This window comes from Saccostrea cucullata, unplaced genomic scaffold, assembly GCF_032062105.1.
Source record: "Saccostrea cucullata isolate Sc308-1 unplaced genomic scaffold, CSIRO_AGI_Scuc_v1 ctg431, whole genome shotgun sequence".
NCBI classification, from domain to species: domain Eukaryota; kingdom Metazoa; phylum Mollusca; class Bivalvia; order Ostreida; family Ostreidae; genus Saccostrea; species Saccostrea cuccullata.
In genome coordinates, this window is record NW_026931011.1 from 178,380 (window position 1) to 196,976 (window position 18,597).

At 33.1% G+C, this 18,597-nt stretch overlaps 3 protein-coding genes across 29 annotated transcripts in view; 1 reads left to right on the forward strand and 2 right to left on the reverse strand.

Moving 5' to 3' along the window:
• The window catches only part of LOC134231022 (arf-GAP with GTPase, ANK repeat and PH domain-containing protein 1-like), a 39,574-nt gene extending 25,368 nt beyond the window's left edge, over positions 1-14,206 (forward strand). For 3 of the 27 annotated variants that reach the window (XM_062712891.1, XM_062712896.1, XM_062712916.1), the window contains 18 exons: positions 514-603; positions 882-899; positions 1,379-1,471; positions 2,451-2,486; positions 3,643-3,750; positions 4,897-4,983; positions 5,947-6,030; positions 6,247-6,348; positions 6,502-6,664; positions 7,254-7,367; positions 9,451-9,585; positions 9,673-9,746; positions 9,856-10,021; positions 10,250-10,367; positions 11,056-11,160; positions 11,511-11,598; positions 11,978-12,145; positions 12,303-14,206. In XM_062712891.1, the coding sequence (XP_062568875.1) occupies positions 514-603; positions 882-899; positions 1,379-1,471; positions 2,451-2,486; positions 3,643-3,750; positions 4,897-4,983; positions 5,947-6,030; positions 6,247-6,348; positions 6,502-6,664; positions 7,254-7,367; positions 9,451-9,585; positions 9,673-9,746; positions 9,856-10,021; positions 10,250-10,367; positions 11,056-11,160; positions 11,511-11,598; positions 11,978-12,145; positions 12,303-12,503 (1,950 nt within the window). In that variant the 3' untranslated portion in view covers positions 12,504-14,206. The remainder of the gene's footprint in view (positions 1-513; positions 604-881; positions 900-1,378; positions 1,472-2,450; positions 2,487-3,642; positions 3,751-4,896; positions 4,984-5,946; positions 6,031-6,246; positions 6,349-6,501; positions 6,665-7,253; positions 7,368-9,450; positions 9,586-9,672; positions 9,747-9,855; positions 10,022-10,249; positions 10,368-11,055; positions 11,161-11,510; positions 11,599-11,977; positions 12,146-12,302) is intronic. The other 24 variants (XM_062712895.1, XM_062712917.1, XM_062712893.1 and 21 more) reach the window with 23 other exon arrangements.
• Positions 1-18,597, reverse strand: part of LOC134231028 (adenosine deaminase-like) — a 116,945-nt gene that overhangs the window by 87,991 nt on the left and 10,357 nt on the right. The window lies entirely within an intron of this gene.
• LOC134231011 (uncharacterized) lies at positions 15,794-17,443 on the reverse strand. Its single transcript, XM_062712878.1, has 4 exons — positions 17,015-17,443; positions 16,829-16,900; positions 16,330-16,434; positions 15,794-16,243 (listed from the first exon to the last, which is right to left on the reverse strand). Exons 2-4 carry the CDS (start codon positions 16,859-16,861, stop codon positions 16,064-16,066), a joined length of 318 nt encoding a protein of 105 aa, XP_062568862.1. The 5' UTR covers positions 16,862-16,900; positions 17,015-17,443; the 3' UTR covers positions 15,794-16,063.

Genomic DNA, 18,597 nt, shown 5'->3' on the forward strand with positions numbered 1-18,597 from the left:
TGTTGAGCTTTGGTACTAAAATGTACCTCTAATGCAGCTCTTTGTATCTAGTTTTTTATTTCTAAGCTTTTGCCAAAAAACTGCAAAAAAAGCAACAAATTGGCTAAAAATGGTCTCTCCCTGCTGCTGACTATTGATTTACAGACATGCAGATCTTCAGAGTAATAAAAACGGAAAGTTAGGTTTTAAGTTTAAGTTTAGGTCTTTTTCTTGGAAGGCAGCAATAAAAAGTAATAGATAAAAATCATCTGACATTTATAGGAGTTTAAAAAAAATGTGGATTGTTAGTATCAATCCAGTGAGATGAAACATTCAGTACTTTTGATTAGTAAAAATGATTAAATAATTCAAAAGAAATACAGCATGAAAGTAGATAATGCTTTAACTCATTTGTGCAAAGAGTTAAATCCAGAAGTAGATAGTGTCGTAAAAGACTTGTATATCCACTGCGGCTTAGTGGCTTCGTATGGAACTGACTAATGCATGGCGTCTGTGTTGTGGTTCTATTTTTAGGGAGATAGGGTAGACCTAGCCACCTCCACACCACTGTCCGCCCGTAAAAACAAGAAATCCTCCATTATACAGAAGTCCAATTCCTTCAGTGTAAGTTATCTACCCTGTGCTAGATCTCTGTTATGTTCCATGGAGTAGGGATTGAATTGTAGAGCAGTGTCTAACATCTTCACTGTAATTCTTCACAATGCTCATTTCATTTGGATGATGAAATTTTTAGAGAATTTTTCTTTTCATTATTTTTTTTTTAATTCTAAGTCAGAATTTTGCATACTTATGCACTTTCTATTCATTACTAAGAAAAATTGACAATTTCGTAGAAAAAAAAAACTTGTTTTTGATTTTTCTTCACCAATTTATTTTTTCAGTCATTAAGCCTTTTACAAGTAAATATTGTGTATTGCCAATTGATTATTTTTTTTCACTAACATATGAGAAGCTTATATTAAGAATAATCAGAGGATATAAATTTTCAGAATGTTCATCATTGTTATGGCTGATCATCCAAGCTTCGTCATTTGAAGTGTTGTGTTTCTGTATATCAGCTATTTGATGCATTTTGCTCTCTTCAATACGAAAACAAGTTTCTGCTTTCCATTTTAAAATTGCTAAACAAATTAAAAGTATATCAAATTAAAAAATATAAAAATTAAAATTGAACTGTTCAGAAAGCAGAAGCTTGGTTGTAAATTCTCTACCACTAGGTGGCACTGCAAGCCTGTTGGTGGATCTGTGCATGACATTTTTGTCTCTGTCTCTCTTATTAATTTATTTTCCCTGTAAATTATATTTATTTGAATTTGAACTTTTCAGTTTCTGGTTGTATTTTTTTTCTGCATGCATGGCTTTTGTTTTGTTCCTCCAGGGTGCGACCGATAGCCGCCATTCCAATACCTCAGTGACCACCCCTATTCTCCATCGGAAAAATTCCAAGTTTTTAAAATCCAGCTTTAAGACTGTAAGTTTGAGGAGCGTGTTGGCAACGGAACTATAAACAGAATTACTGTACTGTCCACATTTAATCTGTCTTCTCCATAACAAAACTTCTACAACATCATCTTCTGTTAGTTCTGTACTTATTATCTAGAAATTCTGGTCTTTTGAGCATTTCAGGTAGTGACACCATCAAGTCGGTTTATGTGTTTTTTTTTGAATCAAGGATAAATCCTTAGTAATCAAATATTTCCTAGGAGAACAAATTTTTGCGAGATATTTATCACATTTATGCCAAAAACTAACAAATTTGTTTGGTCTGCTAAAGTGCATTTATAAAAAGTTGAGCATTATCAAAGAACTGATACCGCTGATAAGATTGCATGGAAGAAAACATGACCTATATTTGTACAAATCTGGAATGTATATTAAAATAGGTACTGATACAGTAATGTTTGGAATCTTTCTTCTTTCATACTGATAGAATAAATTTTCATTGTTTTTTTTTTTTTTTTAAAGTTTTGTGTGAGAAAATTAGAAGAAAATAAGTTTTAAGAGAATAATTTAACAAACTTTGCTGATTACTTTATAATGAATTAGATGATGAGATATTTCAGTGTGGAGAAGGCGGGTTAAGTTTCTACTGATATTAATGTGTATTCTCCTTTGTAGAGTGTAGTGGAGTATATTACATATCTAGCAGTCATAAACACCCAATCCTTTACAATTAATCAACCAGAATCCTAATCTACAAAAATTATTTATTTAAAGTTAATAATTATAATTTAACCATAATGATTATTTATTTTCTGAGGGCTTAAGTAAGAAGCCAAAAGATTTTTAAATAACATTAATCAGACATACAATATTATGAATGGAGATTGTAAGATTATGTTTTGCATAAGGCAAGCTAAAATTTGACTCTCAGTACATTTAATTAATTAATGAATTAATTAAGCTTTGCTTTTAATGGTATATATATCTGATAATCTTGCTGCTGGCAGCCTGACAGTGAAATGGGATCGTATTCCTTCATCAAGGTATGTGAGGGCACCATCTTAGCTCCTCCGTTATACAGACAAAACACTCGCTTGGGACGTACGGGTCTTATTACTGTAGGGGCCTTATTTTATTACTGTACGGGTATTATTTTATCACTGTAAGGGCATTTTTTTGTTGCTTCTAATTCAGTATGGGTCATATTTTCAGTTGTACCAAAAGGGCAGTGCATGGATTACAAATATATCATAAATCCCAAAAAGGGGTCATATTTAATTACTTGAGGAGTTATGCAGAAAGGACTTTCATTAGGGCATGCAGGGTACAGCATTGGAATTTTTAACTATGATAGCCAGGCAGAAGGAGGGGGGGGGGGTTGTTATAAAAAATGTCAACCACTGCTTAGATGGACTTGGTCAAAATAGAAAAAGCACACAGAATGGTGTACTTTCGCATCATACTGGCCACCCAGAAACATTTGCTAACTGTACTACCTCGACATAATTTAGAGAATAAGACATTCTCTAAGAAAAAATACCGATAGGAATGACAATTATTAATTTGTAAACATCATATTCATAGTACATATTTGCATACTTTCATCTCACATAAACGTAATTATTTATCTAAGTACATGTAATATTTTTAAAAAGTGTATCCTACATGTATCACCAGTACTTGTGTAGTGGTATATTGGAGCATAATCCCTAACATGTTTTTGTAGTTGTATGCTTCAAGATTTTTTTTTTTTGGTTTGTATTGGTGGTATTATTTTTTAAATAATCAACATCATCTAAACAAAATGCATGTTGCTGCATTCTTGTTCTATTTTTATGCATTGTTCTAAATTGTAATTGGTTCTTTTTTATTGATTAATTTTTTTAGTTCAAAAATCTTCATTTAATTTTTTCCTTAATAAAAAAAATACATTAATAGATTTGTTTTAAAGAAATTAGAAATATTAAAAGATTTTTTTTTTTGCATTATGTAATGATGTTTATGTAATAGTCTAATTCCAAGATGGATCCAATTTTCAACATTTGAGAATCGTAAATTTTAGAAACTAAATATTCTTTGGGCTTTACAACAAAATAATAAGTTAGTACTGATCTATCAAAATGATTACAAGTCAATTTGGATCCATCCATGTAGAGTCTTATTCTTCTGTTATGTTTTCCTATGTGACTTGTTTCATAGGATAAAATGGATAAATATCTGATGGAATTAGAAATTCACGAGAACACGTCCCCTGTCACTCCGACAGCCTCGCGAGTTTCCAACAAGGGGCGATCCAGCCTAGTTCTTGTAAGTTTTTTGAGTCATCCAGAGTTATTCCCCATTATTTTTGTTCCAATTCATTGCTATCAGGTGTCGCCGCTGCATGATTTAGTTTTTTTTTGTTTTTTTTTTACATTTTTTTTTGTCCAAATTCAAGATCCATTATTGAAGAAATTATATTTTGATAAAGAATTTATCATATTATTTTAAAACTGAATAACAGTAATGTTTTCATGCATCATCTACATGTATCATAATTTTTTTTTCTTCTTTTCCATATTTTATGTTTGTATTTTCAATACAATATTTTTTTTAGAATTCATATTTGTGAAGCCTTTAGTACATTTAATCATTTGATTTCTTACAATCTCCATTTCCCAATAACACCTTATTTTGTTTATACGTAAAACAATCAGTCCCAAATTGACATTGATCACTAGTATGATGTTATCTGTATATCAGAGCTGTTTTAATTGGTGATGGGAAAACTGGATCTCACTCGGTGTTAGGTCAAGGCCGCTAACTTATGACATCACTATCTTATTAATGGAGGAAATTAATCTCATAAAAATTTATTTCATATTTCAGAAAAATGGTGCATGTCTCTATTTATTATCAAGTATCTATTCAACCTATTTCTGTTGGCATGGATTCATTTATATATGTACCTATCATTTAGTGCACTTTGTAGAAACTTGGAAATTATTTTATATCTTTTGTAATACATGGTGCACCATTTGGGCTGTTTACTGGTTTTCTTAAAACAAAAGAGCTTAGGCTAATGATGTAGATATCATATTGGACATGTTCGGTTAGATGCTATTTGAATAATTTTGAAATTATTAAATTCAAATGAAAAGCTTTCATAATTAATCTTTTATGTAAATATAGATATGTGGTAAAACTACATAATATAAAATACATATTTAACATTCAGTAAAATAAATTATTGATAATTGTAATAAAATAATTGTATTTGGTGCAGTATGTAGGTGTAAAAAAAAAATGTATTTTAGTATTTACGGCACATGAAAACAATCCATGCCTTAAGTCTGGATGTTTTTTGTGTTTGTGGATATATTGTAGCATTTTATATTGCCTTGCATTAGTAGCTAGTTACCCCATGTAGACTGTAGCAATTACTGACAACTCTAACCAAATGCGTGCTTGCAGGAAAAATCCGATAGCAAAGATCTGCCGACTCCAAGCAGTACCCCTACTCAGAGTCGAAAAAACCGTCGCAGGTCTAACCTGTTTAATGTAAGATTTTCTTCTACTTTCACTTTATGATAACAGATTTTTCCCTGACAAAAAAAAATTTGTTATATTCATTTTTGCTGTGTTCGTAACCACTAAAAGGGGTTGCCGTGTTAAAATTACCTCAATTAAGATATTCATTGTTCAAAATTTTCTTTTTTGTTCGAAGCTTTAAAATATTTTGCAAAGTTTATCAAGAATTATGTTCTGGTATTCATTTTTTGCAGTTAGATATATTTCATTTCCCAAAAATACAAAAATATATATGAAGTTTTGTCATAAGTTTGAGTTATTCTAAGATAGAAATTCAGTTGATGGGAAAAAAGAATTAGAAGGGAAATAACTCCTACCTTTACTAACAGCATGTAGGTGGAGTTAAAAAAAAATGTAATGGTTTGAGAAAATTAACCACTCTGATATTCCAGGAAGCATACATTGAATGTCAAAATGTTTTGAAAGGATTTTTCATTAGACTAATTTTAAAAGTTAATCAGTTGTAATAACTAATTACATTTATATAGATTATTTTGTATCTAAATAGAGTATGTCAATTCTAATCAAGAAAACTAAAATTTTAATCCTAAATTCATTCAAAGCTTGCATTTTAATTTGCATGTATGTTGTTAATACCATTATTTTAAGGATGTATTTCTTTTTTCATTAAAGCTGTTGATCTTTCAGTTATTTTCTCCATCCATTTATTTGTTTACACACTTCAGTTTGAATTTGCAATTTTTTTTTCCTATTCTGTTTTCTGGTTAATTTCTTCCTAAGAACTGAACATCAGGTCTCTGTTCAACACATGGATATATAGGTGTTATACCAGAGTTTCATTATTTACAAGTGATAATTATAAAAAAAAAATCATATTGCAGAAATCTGATTTATAAAGTCTTTAGTATATATTGAAAATATCCTTTGTGTAAATGAGGGTGAGGATTTTTTTTTATAAAAATCGTCTTTCAGCCTAAAAATAAAGAGGACGAGAAAAAGGGGGCATCTTTGGAGGCGGAGAAACTGGGAAGTGGGCGTGTCATCCCAATCAAACAGGTCAGTTACGACAGGTTTTAATTTAATGAAGTAAAGAATCAGATTCCTTTTCAGCCCGAGATTTTGTCTTTCTAGATACATGAAGGATAGATGTTATGGCATAAGTGATGATGGATGTATTTTGTTAACGAACTAGTTATTATTAAGTAGTATCATCCCTTAGTTTATTAGATATGTCAAGAGAACTGTGACTTATGACACTGGTAATGATTGTAGGGGTACCTATATAAGAAGAGTCATGGTCTGAATAAAGAGTGGAAGAAGAAATACGTCACTCTGTTGGATGATGGAAGACTAACCTACCACCCTAGTCTACATGTAAGCTACAATATCCCAATTTTTTTTCCATAACTTGTCATTCCATGTGATATGCCTATCTTTAGACATCTTAGATACACAAATGTTATGTAATTTGTTATATAAGATAATTGTGAGAATGAACAGTCTGTATTTTGTTTTTGTTCATTCCAGGATTACATGGATGATGTCCATGCAAAAGAAATAAACCTGATCCACACAACAGTCAAAATTCCCGGCCTTCGGCCTCGTACAACCAAGACCGTTCCTGTCTACCCAGCCCAACACCCCAACCAAGACGCTAAAGGTGAAAGTAAAACTAGCTTCTCCTTGAGTGGTGAGTGTACCTGCATGTACCTTTATTATGTCCTCTGTTAGTGCTTTCAGTATGACACAAAGGGAGCTTGACTGAAAGTGAGGCTGTGGTCACATGGTATCATTGCCATGGTAGCATGTAAAGCTTGCTGCACTGACTAGATTATGTTTAGAAGGATAATTATGTGTTTCGATGGGGTGTATATGTACATGATATATATGGTGTTAGAAAATATATGTTGTAAGTGTAGAATATGTATTGTTAACACTAAGCTGTGTTGAGCTTGGTCATGTTTTATTTGAAAGAGAAGTTTTGTTAATGAAAGTTCATTTTAAAAAAAAAGTAATTTTAATTTTTTTTATGTAGTATTTGAAATACTAAATGTAAAACTTAATTTGTTCTCTAATCAAGCAGCCAGTTTTTTCACTTGGTATCATATTTGTAGATTTAGGCATGTGTTTTGTATGTAACGGGTCATGCCAGATCACAATACATTATGGCAAGGGTAGTAATTTAATGGAAATGGATTCTGGCATGGTTTGTTGAGTGTATTATGTGTTCACCTTTTAATTTCTGTTTTGCATGTGGTGTTGTCATTGAACTATTACAGGGAAGAATAAAGATAAGGAAAACGTTCGTCTAACAGGATTTGATGTCATTCGCGAGCGTCACAACTCCAATTCGGATGCCCCATTCATTAATTCATTAACAGGTGCTATTGAAGGTGTGTTAAAATTATTTTTTCCACTGATGTCCTTCAAAACAACTTAAGGTATTAGGGGTGTAATAGCCATGACCTTGCATATGACTAAATTAAGCATACTTATAATGAACAACACTTTCGGCAATATTTCCCTTAGTTTCATGCAATTTTGTCCATACATATTCTGTGCTCATTAATGTAACTGTACCCTCTCACCAGTGGTGCACACTTAATGGACAAAGGGTAGAGATGTAATTTTTACCTCTACTCTAGTTAGCCAGAGAACAGTTTAATGTTTCATGTATTCAACTGTAACAGTAAGCACTATAGATTGTAGATATGCATCTTTTTTAGTTCAAATTCATCAGATATGATATACGAATACTGTAATCGAGAGAACTTGTCTTCTTTCAGTGACAATTTTAGCAATTATTATTATAAAACCGTTTATAATATTCTGCCAAATAAAAATATGGTAGGGATGATCCAAAAAAGAAGACTGTAATTTTTTTGTGACATGTATTTGTGATAATATAACCACAAAAAAGAATTATTCCATCCACAATATTTGTCTCTATTCTACATCAGAGTGATGTACCCCCTAAAATGTAAACCATTATTTTTTGTTACTGGTATAGGGTGGGTTATAATGAATGAATAAATGAGCTTGAGCATATTGATGATTGTCATACTCAACTCACTTCACTTTAGATTCATTTGTTCAGAAAAATTTCCTCTTCTCACAGTGACCTTGACCTAGACTAGGGTTTACAAAATAACCTACATTTTTGCAGTTCCAATGTGTATACAAAGTTCTTCATAGTTTATAATATTTACTTTACAATGAAGACTAAATATATCTGACCGAAACACTGATCAAAGGGTTTTAAAAAACAATATTATGCCTCACATATATAATAAATTAATAAAATATGTATAAATAAATATGAAACCCCCCCCCTTTTTTTTAAACTGATGCAAAAAATAAATAAATGAAAAACCCACACACATAAAATCCATCCTGTCCTTAATAAATTATTTGTTCTCGTAACATATATTTGACAAATCCTGAGAATCATTTGGCCAAATCCTGAGAATCATTTGGCCACAGGTTTGCACATTTCCAGCATATTACATTATATGTACGTAACATCTGTCAAGTATTGTTAATTGCAGATTCCACAATACACACCATGCTATTTATATTATAACATATATTATTCTCTCAAACTGTTAGCTGATATCAAAAGAATCACAAAATTACCATGCCATTGTAAAGTTTGTATGCTTCGTTTGTTTTTTCGAAATCGATGCTATTTTTAGAAATTGGAAAAACCCTTGTAGTGTGTTTATGAAGATAACATCGTTTTGACTGCATATTTTGTCGAACCAAATTATAGTAAGGCGTTTTCTATTTAATATCATATCAATTCTTTCTTCTGAATAGTTATAATCCTTTCCTTTGGTGTATGTTTTATGATAGCGTCCTTGGCCGTCTTGACGACGCGCCATTTTTGTTTACGAAAATAGATGTTCCGAAAACTGCCGATGTGAAACACCTCGGCATTTTAACCGGAAGTGGCCTATTACACATCTAATTCCTTAACTCACTGTAGGCCTACATTTCATCATTTAAGCAGAAAAAGTTCATTATTTTTAATATTTTACCTTAATTATGATTTAAGAAGGGAAAAAAAACTTTCTTTCACATGCAGCTATTTGCACTAGCTTCACAATAATGCATAAATTGAAAAACTGGATCGCTTTGAACAAGTTAGCAGAATCATTCTTGAACAATTATAGTTCAGAGTTTCATATACTTGCAATAGCATATGCACATGTAATACAAGTACATATATACATGTATATATGGACACATGTCTCATGTAAATGCAAAGAAAAGGGGTGAAGGATAATAAGAGATGATCTCAAAAATGGGATTAAAAAACAACATTTATCATGTTTATGAATGCAAAAAAAAATAATTGTTTATTGACTGTTCTAGTGTGGAGCCTGTGAATGAGTTTTGCATGTACACATTACTCTGAGATTGTTGAGTAAATCACTTTCAATTTCACTGAATAATGAGGTTTTGCTTTGACAGGTGTTGCCAATGGTGATGGAATTTTGTCCAAACTAAATGGGAACAGCATAGGGTCCAAGATAGAAACTCCGAATGTCAAAAAGCGCCATCGGAGGGCGAAGAGTGGCGGACTCAAAAACGTCGGGGATGGAGATGGTATGAATGTGCTTAGACTTGTGGCAGGTGCATTAAAAACATAGCTATTGAAATATTCAGATATAAAATTTTTGTCTTTCATTCCAGATTCAGATGGTTATGAATTCATGATTGTCTCCCTTGAAAATAAACAGTGGCATTTTGAAGCTGGGGATTCCCAGGTAAATTGTACATTGAAAAAATAGAACTAAAGTAAATGAAAAGTGCATGCGTTTTCATCCGAAAATTGTACTTAAAAATTAATCACTTTTGATTATGTTTTCTAAATAGGAGAGGGATGAATGGATCAATGCAATAGAACAACAGATTCTAAATTGCCTCCAGGGAAATGAAATCAGCAAGTCTAACAAACGCAGCACACCATCCGATCCAGCAGGGATGCAAGCAATACGCACAGTCAGGGGAAACAACTCATGTGCTGACTGTGGAGCTCCAAGTAGGTCAAAAATATATATACTCGAGGCTTTCTATCAATGCTAAGAAACCTAATTTCATTGAGTTCATCAGGTATTATATAGAGTATGTTAAGCTTTTAGGAAGCAAGATTTTATCACAAACTAGATTTTAAACCCCCAACTTTTCATGTTTCAAGCAATGTTGAATTATAATATGAATTTTTGTGGAATTGTTTTATTCTTACAATATATTTGTTCTTCTGACTCAGATCCTGACTGGGCCAGTATTAACCTAGGAACAATAGTGTGTATAGAGTGCTCAGGGATCCACAGAAATCTAGGGACTCACCTGTCACGAGTCAGATCACTAGACTTAGACGAATGGCCGTAAGTATAACTCACCTGTCACGAGTCAGATCACTAGACTTAGACGAATGGCCGTAAGTATAACTCACCTGTCACGAGTCAGATCACTAGACTTAGACGAATGGCCGTAAGTATAACTCACCTGTCACAAGTCAGGTCACTAGACTTAGACGAATGGCAGTAAGTATAACTCACCTGTCACGAGTCAGATCACTAGACTTAGACGAATGGCCGTAAGTATAACTCACCTGTCACGAGTCAGATCACTAGACTTAGACGAATGGCCGTAAGTGTAACTCACCTGTCACGAGTCAGATCACTAGACTTAGACGAATGGCCGTTAAGTATAACTCACCTGTCACAAGTCAGATCACTAGAGTTAGACGAATGGGCATAAGTTACAATGCACAGAGTCAGATCACTAGACTTAGATGAATGGCCGTAAGTATAACTCACCTGTCACGAGTCAGATCACTAGACTTAGACGAATGGCCGTAAGTAACAACACATACTTATTTCAGTTTTCCTATTGTTTAAATTCTTTTCTGAATAAATCTTTACACACACTTCAATTTTGGACCCTTGGATTATAACACTCTGGAGTAGAGTGTATAAGTAAAGACTATTAAACTAAAGAAACAAAGGATATGTCTTTATTAATATTTCAGGTAATAATGACAGGATGTAAGATTTTCTTTTTGTTTTGCAGGCCTGACCTAGTTAGAGTAATGATGTCTATAGGAAATGGCATAGCTAATAGTGTATGGGAACATACCTTAAAGAACAGATCAAAACCAGGCCCCACTTCTCCTAGGTAAAAAAAAAGAACAAATTTCAATAGTTAGGTACCTATAAGAAGGGCTGATAAAGTTATATATATTATGTAAAGTTTAACATGCAAATGTTCATTATCAAATATCTTAATACACTGTATTATTATTGCTGAGTATAAATATCTAAAATTTAGTACTGAATTTTTGAAAATTCACATAATAAGTATAACATCTACCACTTGAAGATTTACAATGAATATATGTACAGTAGTAATTTAGATAATATTGTTGAATTCTGAATATGTGTAGATTTATTAAAAAAAAAAAAAAAAAGGTGAGGGAGGGTAGTTTGCACCTCATTTTATGTTTTTTTCATTCATCTTTATTGCAGAGATGAAAAGGAGAAATGGATACGGGCCAAATACGAAGCAAAAGAATTTTTGCCCCCTCCCCCTTACTTAGATATAGCCCTTAACCAGGTAAGAACAACCTAGAAACATGTTGGATACATTACAAGTCCACAAATTTTGAAAATTTTCTTTTTCTGTTCTACAAAAAGCTTTATATATTTTAACACAATAATATACAGGTACATGAAGAAGTATTCTTGTACCTGAACACTGGATTTCAATTTACCTGGGGGATTAGTTTTAAATTCCCCCAAATTTGGTGCATTTCAGAGTTATTTTAATTTATAATGGAATCATATTACATGTACCACTATCTCGTTTAAAAAAGATAATGCACATAATGTTGCATTCTTTATCTGATGTCTTTCTTCTCGTATTCTGAATAAGTTTTCAATGTTCTACCAACATTTTACATTGTGGTGTATATGAGAATCCTTTTGTATTTCAGCAATTAATAGATGCATTAGTGAGAGAAGATATTAGGAATATTATTCTAGTGCTGGGCCACAGTCGGCCGGAGGATATTAACTGTCCATACAGTAAGGACGACGGACGGACGGCACTCCACATCGCGGCAGCCCTAGGGAATGTGGTTTATGTTCAGCTTCTCCTTTGGGTAAGTGTATGTGTTTAAGTAACATAACAAATGTTTTCAAATGTGATCTTTTGAAATTTGATTTTATCTGTTGCCCAGTGTTAACTTATCTACCGTATTGCTAATTTCAAATAAAAAGACTAGATCTGACTGTACAAAATAACAAATCATTTTACAGTACAACGCCAATGTGAAGGTGGTGGACCACGAAGGCAGAAATGCTCTGTGGTACGCAAGGAGTTCGGGTTCTAATGAGTGTGTGGAACTACTTATGAACAATGGCTGCCCAGAACACCCAACATTACCAAGGCGAAGGGGAAGCAGTGCTCAAGCCGGAAAAAATGACGTTTTTGAAAAATTACCCGCCAGTGTTATTTGAGTGTTACCATGGTGACTCTGCTTGTTTACTGCCAATGTCAACCATAGTCGTACTTTTCTTTGTGGACTAGAGGTGAAATTGTGAAGAAGTGTGAAATCCATGTCTATTAGTACACAAATGGCTCAAATGTTCTTTCTTATTATGGATTACAGCTAGACAAAGAGATTGATAATTTATATCGGGATAAATTTTGAAGAGCAAACACTTTCTGTTATGCCATATTTTACATTTGTTTTAAAATGAATCTCAAAAGTTGAATAGGATTAAATGCATATCAATAGGAGAATGCATTGTTTAAAAGTATCGTGTTGGTTGTCAAGAAATTTTTTCGTGATACGAGTTAGCAGTTGTAAAATTTTAGAAGTTCCACACTGGCTTTAGTGAAAATCTATATGAGTCAGTATATCAACTTATTTACTGCAATACATATATTTTATTTATAGAAATATATCAATGACGTTGTCGATATTTATTGAGCGATTGTGAGACCTTTTACCTGTACATGTATGACGATTGCAGGCTTAGGTCAGTTGAAATGAAGGTTGAAAGCGTAGAATTTTTAAAGAACAGTTAAGTGTTAATTTTTGATAACAGTATTTATGCATGTAACAATTTTTTGCAGATTTAGATTTATTGATATACCAATACTTGCTATATTTCCTAGATAAACTCTGTATATCAGTATTTAAATATGCACAAAGTCTATTAGGTTACCTTGGTAAATCTATATTGTGTTTCTCAGTCTTTGTGCCTTTGTTAAGAAAACCTCTTTTTATATTTTATTAGAATGTCATTGCTTAAAGTCTCCAGTTTTCAAAACTTTTTAAGTTCTTGTAAGATTTGTCAGGTTGTGATGCAAAACCATGTTTATTACTGTAATATATCACAGAAAAAAGGCAAAAGAAATGTTATTGTATAGGATAAGATTTATCTAACACTGGGCTCCCTAACTTTTTTTTATTTCGTAAAACATATCCAAGCCTGTACCCAGAGTAAAATTCGGAGAGACTGCAGTTTATTTCTCGTCATTATGTACATAGGCTGATGATTTGTCCGAGGAAATGCATCGTTTGATATCGTTGGCCCTGTCGGCAAATATGTGCAATATGTGCTTCTGTTGGCATTACTCAGCATTTGATGTCAGTATTTCAGTAGATTCTGACCAATCATTTTCTTCATCCATGAAGCATGGTTCTGAATGATTTAAATGCTAAAATCATGTATTTTTAAATCAGTTTTACAATATATTGTATCAGATAGGAATAAAATGCAAGGTTAATAGTTGGAAACAAAGTTTAGTCTATATACTTGTACCATAATTGTTCAAAACCTTTTGCTTTTTTTTGAAATTCTAGACTAATGTGTAGTTGTGAACTTTAACATTTTTTATGCAACATTTTTGGCCTGGATGAATGATTGTTGATTTGCAAGGACTGTCATGTTTATAACACTTTTTGTAAAAGAACCACAATGTCTCATTCTAGTAGTTGACCAAAAATGACAAACTCTAGCAAAAATCTTGCCGCTGTTTCTCGCTGAATACTCCACAGTACAATCCCATGCTTATAATCACGCTGTAGTCCCGTCATCCATTGAACAGCTGGAGTGAGTGCCAGTGTACGAATGAGAGAGTTTCATTGATAGGTTCCTTGTGTATGTATTAGTGTGAACAGAGGTCACAGAATTAAAGATATGGAAATCTCTATAGACTCTTGAGTTTTATTTCTATTTTTAAGAAAACCTTCTATACACTGCCTTGTACTCTGTGTTGAAAATGGAATAGATATTGTATTTTAAAAAAGCTAAATATTTAAACCTTTTCTATACAACATTATATTCTCATTATCCATAAACATTTTGCTATAGTGTACAGAGGGTCTTAAAACCAGTAATTGCTTTTGAGTGACTGATTATTATTGTCCCCCGCTTGAAAAGTGGGGGATATTAATTTGGGTTTGTCCGTCCGTCCGTCCGTCTTTCTGTCTGTCTGTAACGCTTTCGTTTCCACACGATATCTCGAGAACCCTTTGAGCTTTTGCAATGAAATTTAGCATAGCAACTCCGTATGGACTAAAGAAGACCCCTATTGATTTTGAGGTCAAAAGGTCAAAGGTCAAGGTCATAAATAAGCAAATTCTGTCTGTCTGTAACGCTTTCATTTCCACACGATATCTCGAGAACCCTTTGAGCTTTTGCAATGAAAATTAGCATAGCAACTCCCTATGGACTAAAGAAGACCCCTATTGATTTTGAGGTCCAAAGGTCAAGGTCATAAATAAGCAAATTCTGTCTGTTAAAACACTTTCGTTTCCACACGATATCTCTAGAACCATTTGAGCTATCGCAATGAAATTTTACATAACAACTCCCTGTGGCCTAAAGAAGACCCCTATTGATTTTGAGGTCAAAAGGTCAAAGTTCAAGGTCGTAAATTTATACATTCTGTCTGTGTGTAACACTATCATTTCCGGGCGATATTTCAAGAAGATTTTGAGCTTATGCAATGTAATTTTATACCAAAACCCCCTAGGACGTCTCTCGCCCCTCTCAAAGTGCCCCGCCCCGTTTGTTTTATTAGTATTTATAGTATTACATGTCGCTATTTTTAGCGCAGGGGCATGAGGAGAGTTACTGCGTATAAAACAGGTTCTTGGCGGACTTTATGTTCTTATTACATCTATTATAACTGTTTAATAAAGGCTAAATAAATCAAACACCATGGATTGTGTAAAATTTTGAGAATACCGAACATGAAAACATGAATGTATACATGTATGTGACTTCAGTTGTGCATATACTTCACTCCGAGTAAAGCGATTCCGTGGTCTAGTGGTTATGTCTTCAAATGTGAGAGGTCCTGGGATCGAATCTCGGTCGAATCTTTCTTTCTTTTTTTTTTTTAAATACTTTTTTTTACTAAATGATAGTATTCAGCATGTGAAATGAAAAATTTATGAGGTTATAAAATCATCATTACAGTGTGATAAATATTCCATATAAAAAAAATCTTCTATACACATAATAAAGAATAAGCAATCAAATCTTTATATGCATATTGACATACATGTATTTTATTTCCTTCAGTATACATGTATACATTTAATAATTCTACAAATTCAGTCAGGGGGAGCCGACTTTTTCCCTAAGCGGGGGACAAGAATTCTCTGAATTAGCTTGTTAATCATTGAAGTGTAACCAATAGTATGAAGGCTATTGAACAGCAATATTTATCTTGTGTCTAGAGGAAAGTTTCTTAGTTGTATATTTGCAGCAAAGAAGAAACGCTTGAGTTCAACATTAAATGTTTATTAGTAACAAAAAATATATATACAAAGAATAACTATATATTGTAAATGAATTGATATTGCTAAATATAAATATGCAATCAAGTTAATGACCATAAACTCTGGTGCCCTTATTGCCAAAATTGCCTGAGCAAGTCATTATTGCTGTGATGGAACATCACTCAAAGTTGTTAGAGTATTGGGCCCTGTTAAACCTAAAAATTGCAAATTTGGATTGAATATCTCGGTCACAATAGTACATATTGAACACTTAATCTACTTTTTCTTTTTCTTTTTCCCTGACTTTTTCCCAGGTTTGGCACTCTTTGGTTTGCTGCTTTTAGCACTTTTTGCCGTGCGCCCTCTAGTGGGCGGTGCTGACTTGCTGCGTTTTTTATCATCTCCTTCACTCTTTGGTCTGGGAACATATTCCACTCTCTGACCTTGGCATCGAGTCTGTGAATTAAATTTTAACAATAATGTTTTTCCCGCGTTTGATTTGAACTCTAAATTTCAAAGGGATATAACTCTAATTGACTTACCTGGTTACACACGCGACATTTGTTTGCTTCTTTCATCTCCCCTGTAAAGTCTCCTTTCAGACATTCCTTGCAGTAACGTGTGCCGCACCACTTACACATGTAAGTCTGTAAAGAATTAAAATATTAACGGTGAAGTTCATTTCTAGAAAAACAAATGAACAACTTCATCGTCATTTTCTGGCCATTGTTGTGATGATATTAGCTAGTATTTTAACTTTTTACAGTTAGATTTTGGGTATCTTCTTACGATAGCTTATGTTATATTTATTCTATGTACAGAGTCTTAAAAAATATAAATCGATGGTCAAAGTTATGATCCATGTATTGATTTCATGAAAGGTAATCGTACGTAAACAAGAGACTGAAAAACGAAAGGATATTGGCTGATAATTGATTTCAAAGCCCCTTCCTTAATTTACCCCCCCCCCCCCCCACCCAAAAAAAGAAATGAAGAACTACATGTATTTACATTAAAAGATGTGAAATTTAAGAAACTTACTGTGTTTGGCAGAGCACATCCCCAGCGACACATGGCTGTCTCTCTGTTATATAAGGCCCAGACGAAACAGACCTGTGAATAATCCCCGTATTTAAATGTCACATTGACAGAACTTCTAAAAATCACATCCTCTAATCGGATTAGGATTAAAAGAGAAAAACAAAAATCAGAAACAAACTTAACAACCTCAAGATGGCGGCGAAAATCAGTGGTCTCCAGGGAGCGCGATATTGATCAAAAATTAAATATCTCTCTCTATCACTTCAATATCCCTCGGTATCTATCTAAAACTCTTCAGAGCCCTTAAAATGACACGGCTATGATCCACCCCATACAGTGACTTACTTCATGCAATTTAAATCCTGTTAATTCTTTCTCGTTTTCGTTTACATATGATTTTCTCGCTTTATTTAAATTAAGCTGACTAATTCATTGATATATGTGTACCTTTCTTCGCCTTTTGATCGAAAATTTTCCAAATGAGGCTTCTTTAAATTCCCATGTACCATTTAAAAGGATCGATTATTAAATTGCAGTAATAAAAGATGTTTTAACAGGTAAAGCTAATTCACTTATTGCAGAGTGGATTTTAACAGTGTGAAAAGGAGCTCCAGAATTTTTTTTTATTTCTAGACCGAATTACCATGAAAAGCAAGCAAACCTAAATGTGAACCTTATGGACAATACGTTTTGTCGACCTGTACACACATGCGCGACGACAATTATTAATGCTGTTTCTGAGGTCAATATGATGATTTGGCTATCTAAGAAATACAGTATATACCGAGTCAGAAGGGGGAGATTTAACCCTTCTCCTTTTTCCATAAAAATGGAACTCGTACATTTACTTATTCCCATCTTCCCATCGGTCATTTGCAAAGTCATTTTGTTAAAAACATTCTTATTGTACACACAAGTACGCTGGAGTTGATATTAAAAAGAGGCTTGAGTTTCTGATTGACGACATCTATGTTGAATTTGGATTCCAGGTCTTCCAAAAATATGTTGGGAATTCCCATGGGTACGAATTGCGCCCCATTATGAGAGCAGATTTATAGTCTCTCGCTTTCACTGAAAGTGGGGGTATTATTTAGGGTTGTCTGTCTGTCTGTAACACTATCGATTCCGTGCAACTCCCTTTGGCCGAAGGAAGACCCTATTTGTTTTGTGATCCAATGTATTTTCATGTCGAAGGTCAAGGTCGTAAATTCATACATTCTGTTTGTCTTTGTAAAACTTTCATTTACGATTGATATCTCAGTGTTTTAGCTTTTGCAATGAAATTTTATACCATAACTCCCTAGGGTCCAATCACATATTCTCTGGATTAGCTTGTTTTCGTATTCGTATGAAGTAGAATTTATTCAAAGTTTAATACACGAGACAGAGAAAACACTTGTTGTGACCTTCAGTTCGACATTTTAATATATTGACGACGTATTATCAATTAACGATAGTTATTTCCTTTCATTTGTTGACACGATATATCCCAGTGAGCTTGAAATTAGTCGGACACATTTTTTACTTGGATATTTTACTAGAAAAGACGTTAATGGTAATATAACAATACAGCTTTATGAAAAACGTGATTAGTATAGCTTTTCAATTGTCAACTTTCCTTACGTATGCAGCGATATAATCTTATTACCTGCATAGAGGATTTATATAATTTATGTCTTGGATTCGATACGCAAGAGCATGCTCTAGTATGAACAATTTCTAAAACGAGGTAGGCTACTGACAAACAAGTAGATGAAACAATATCAACA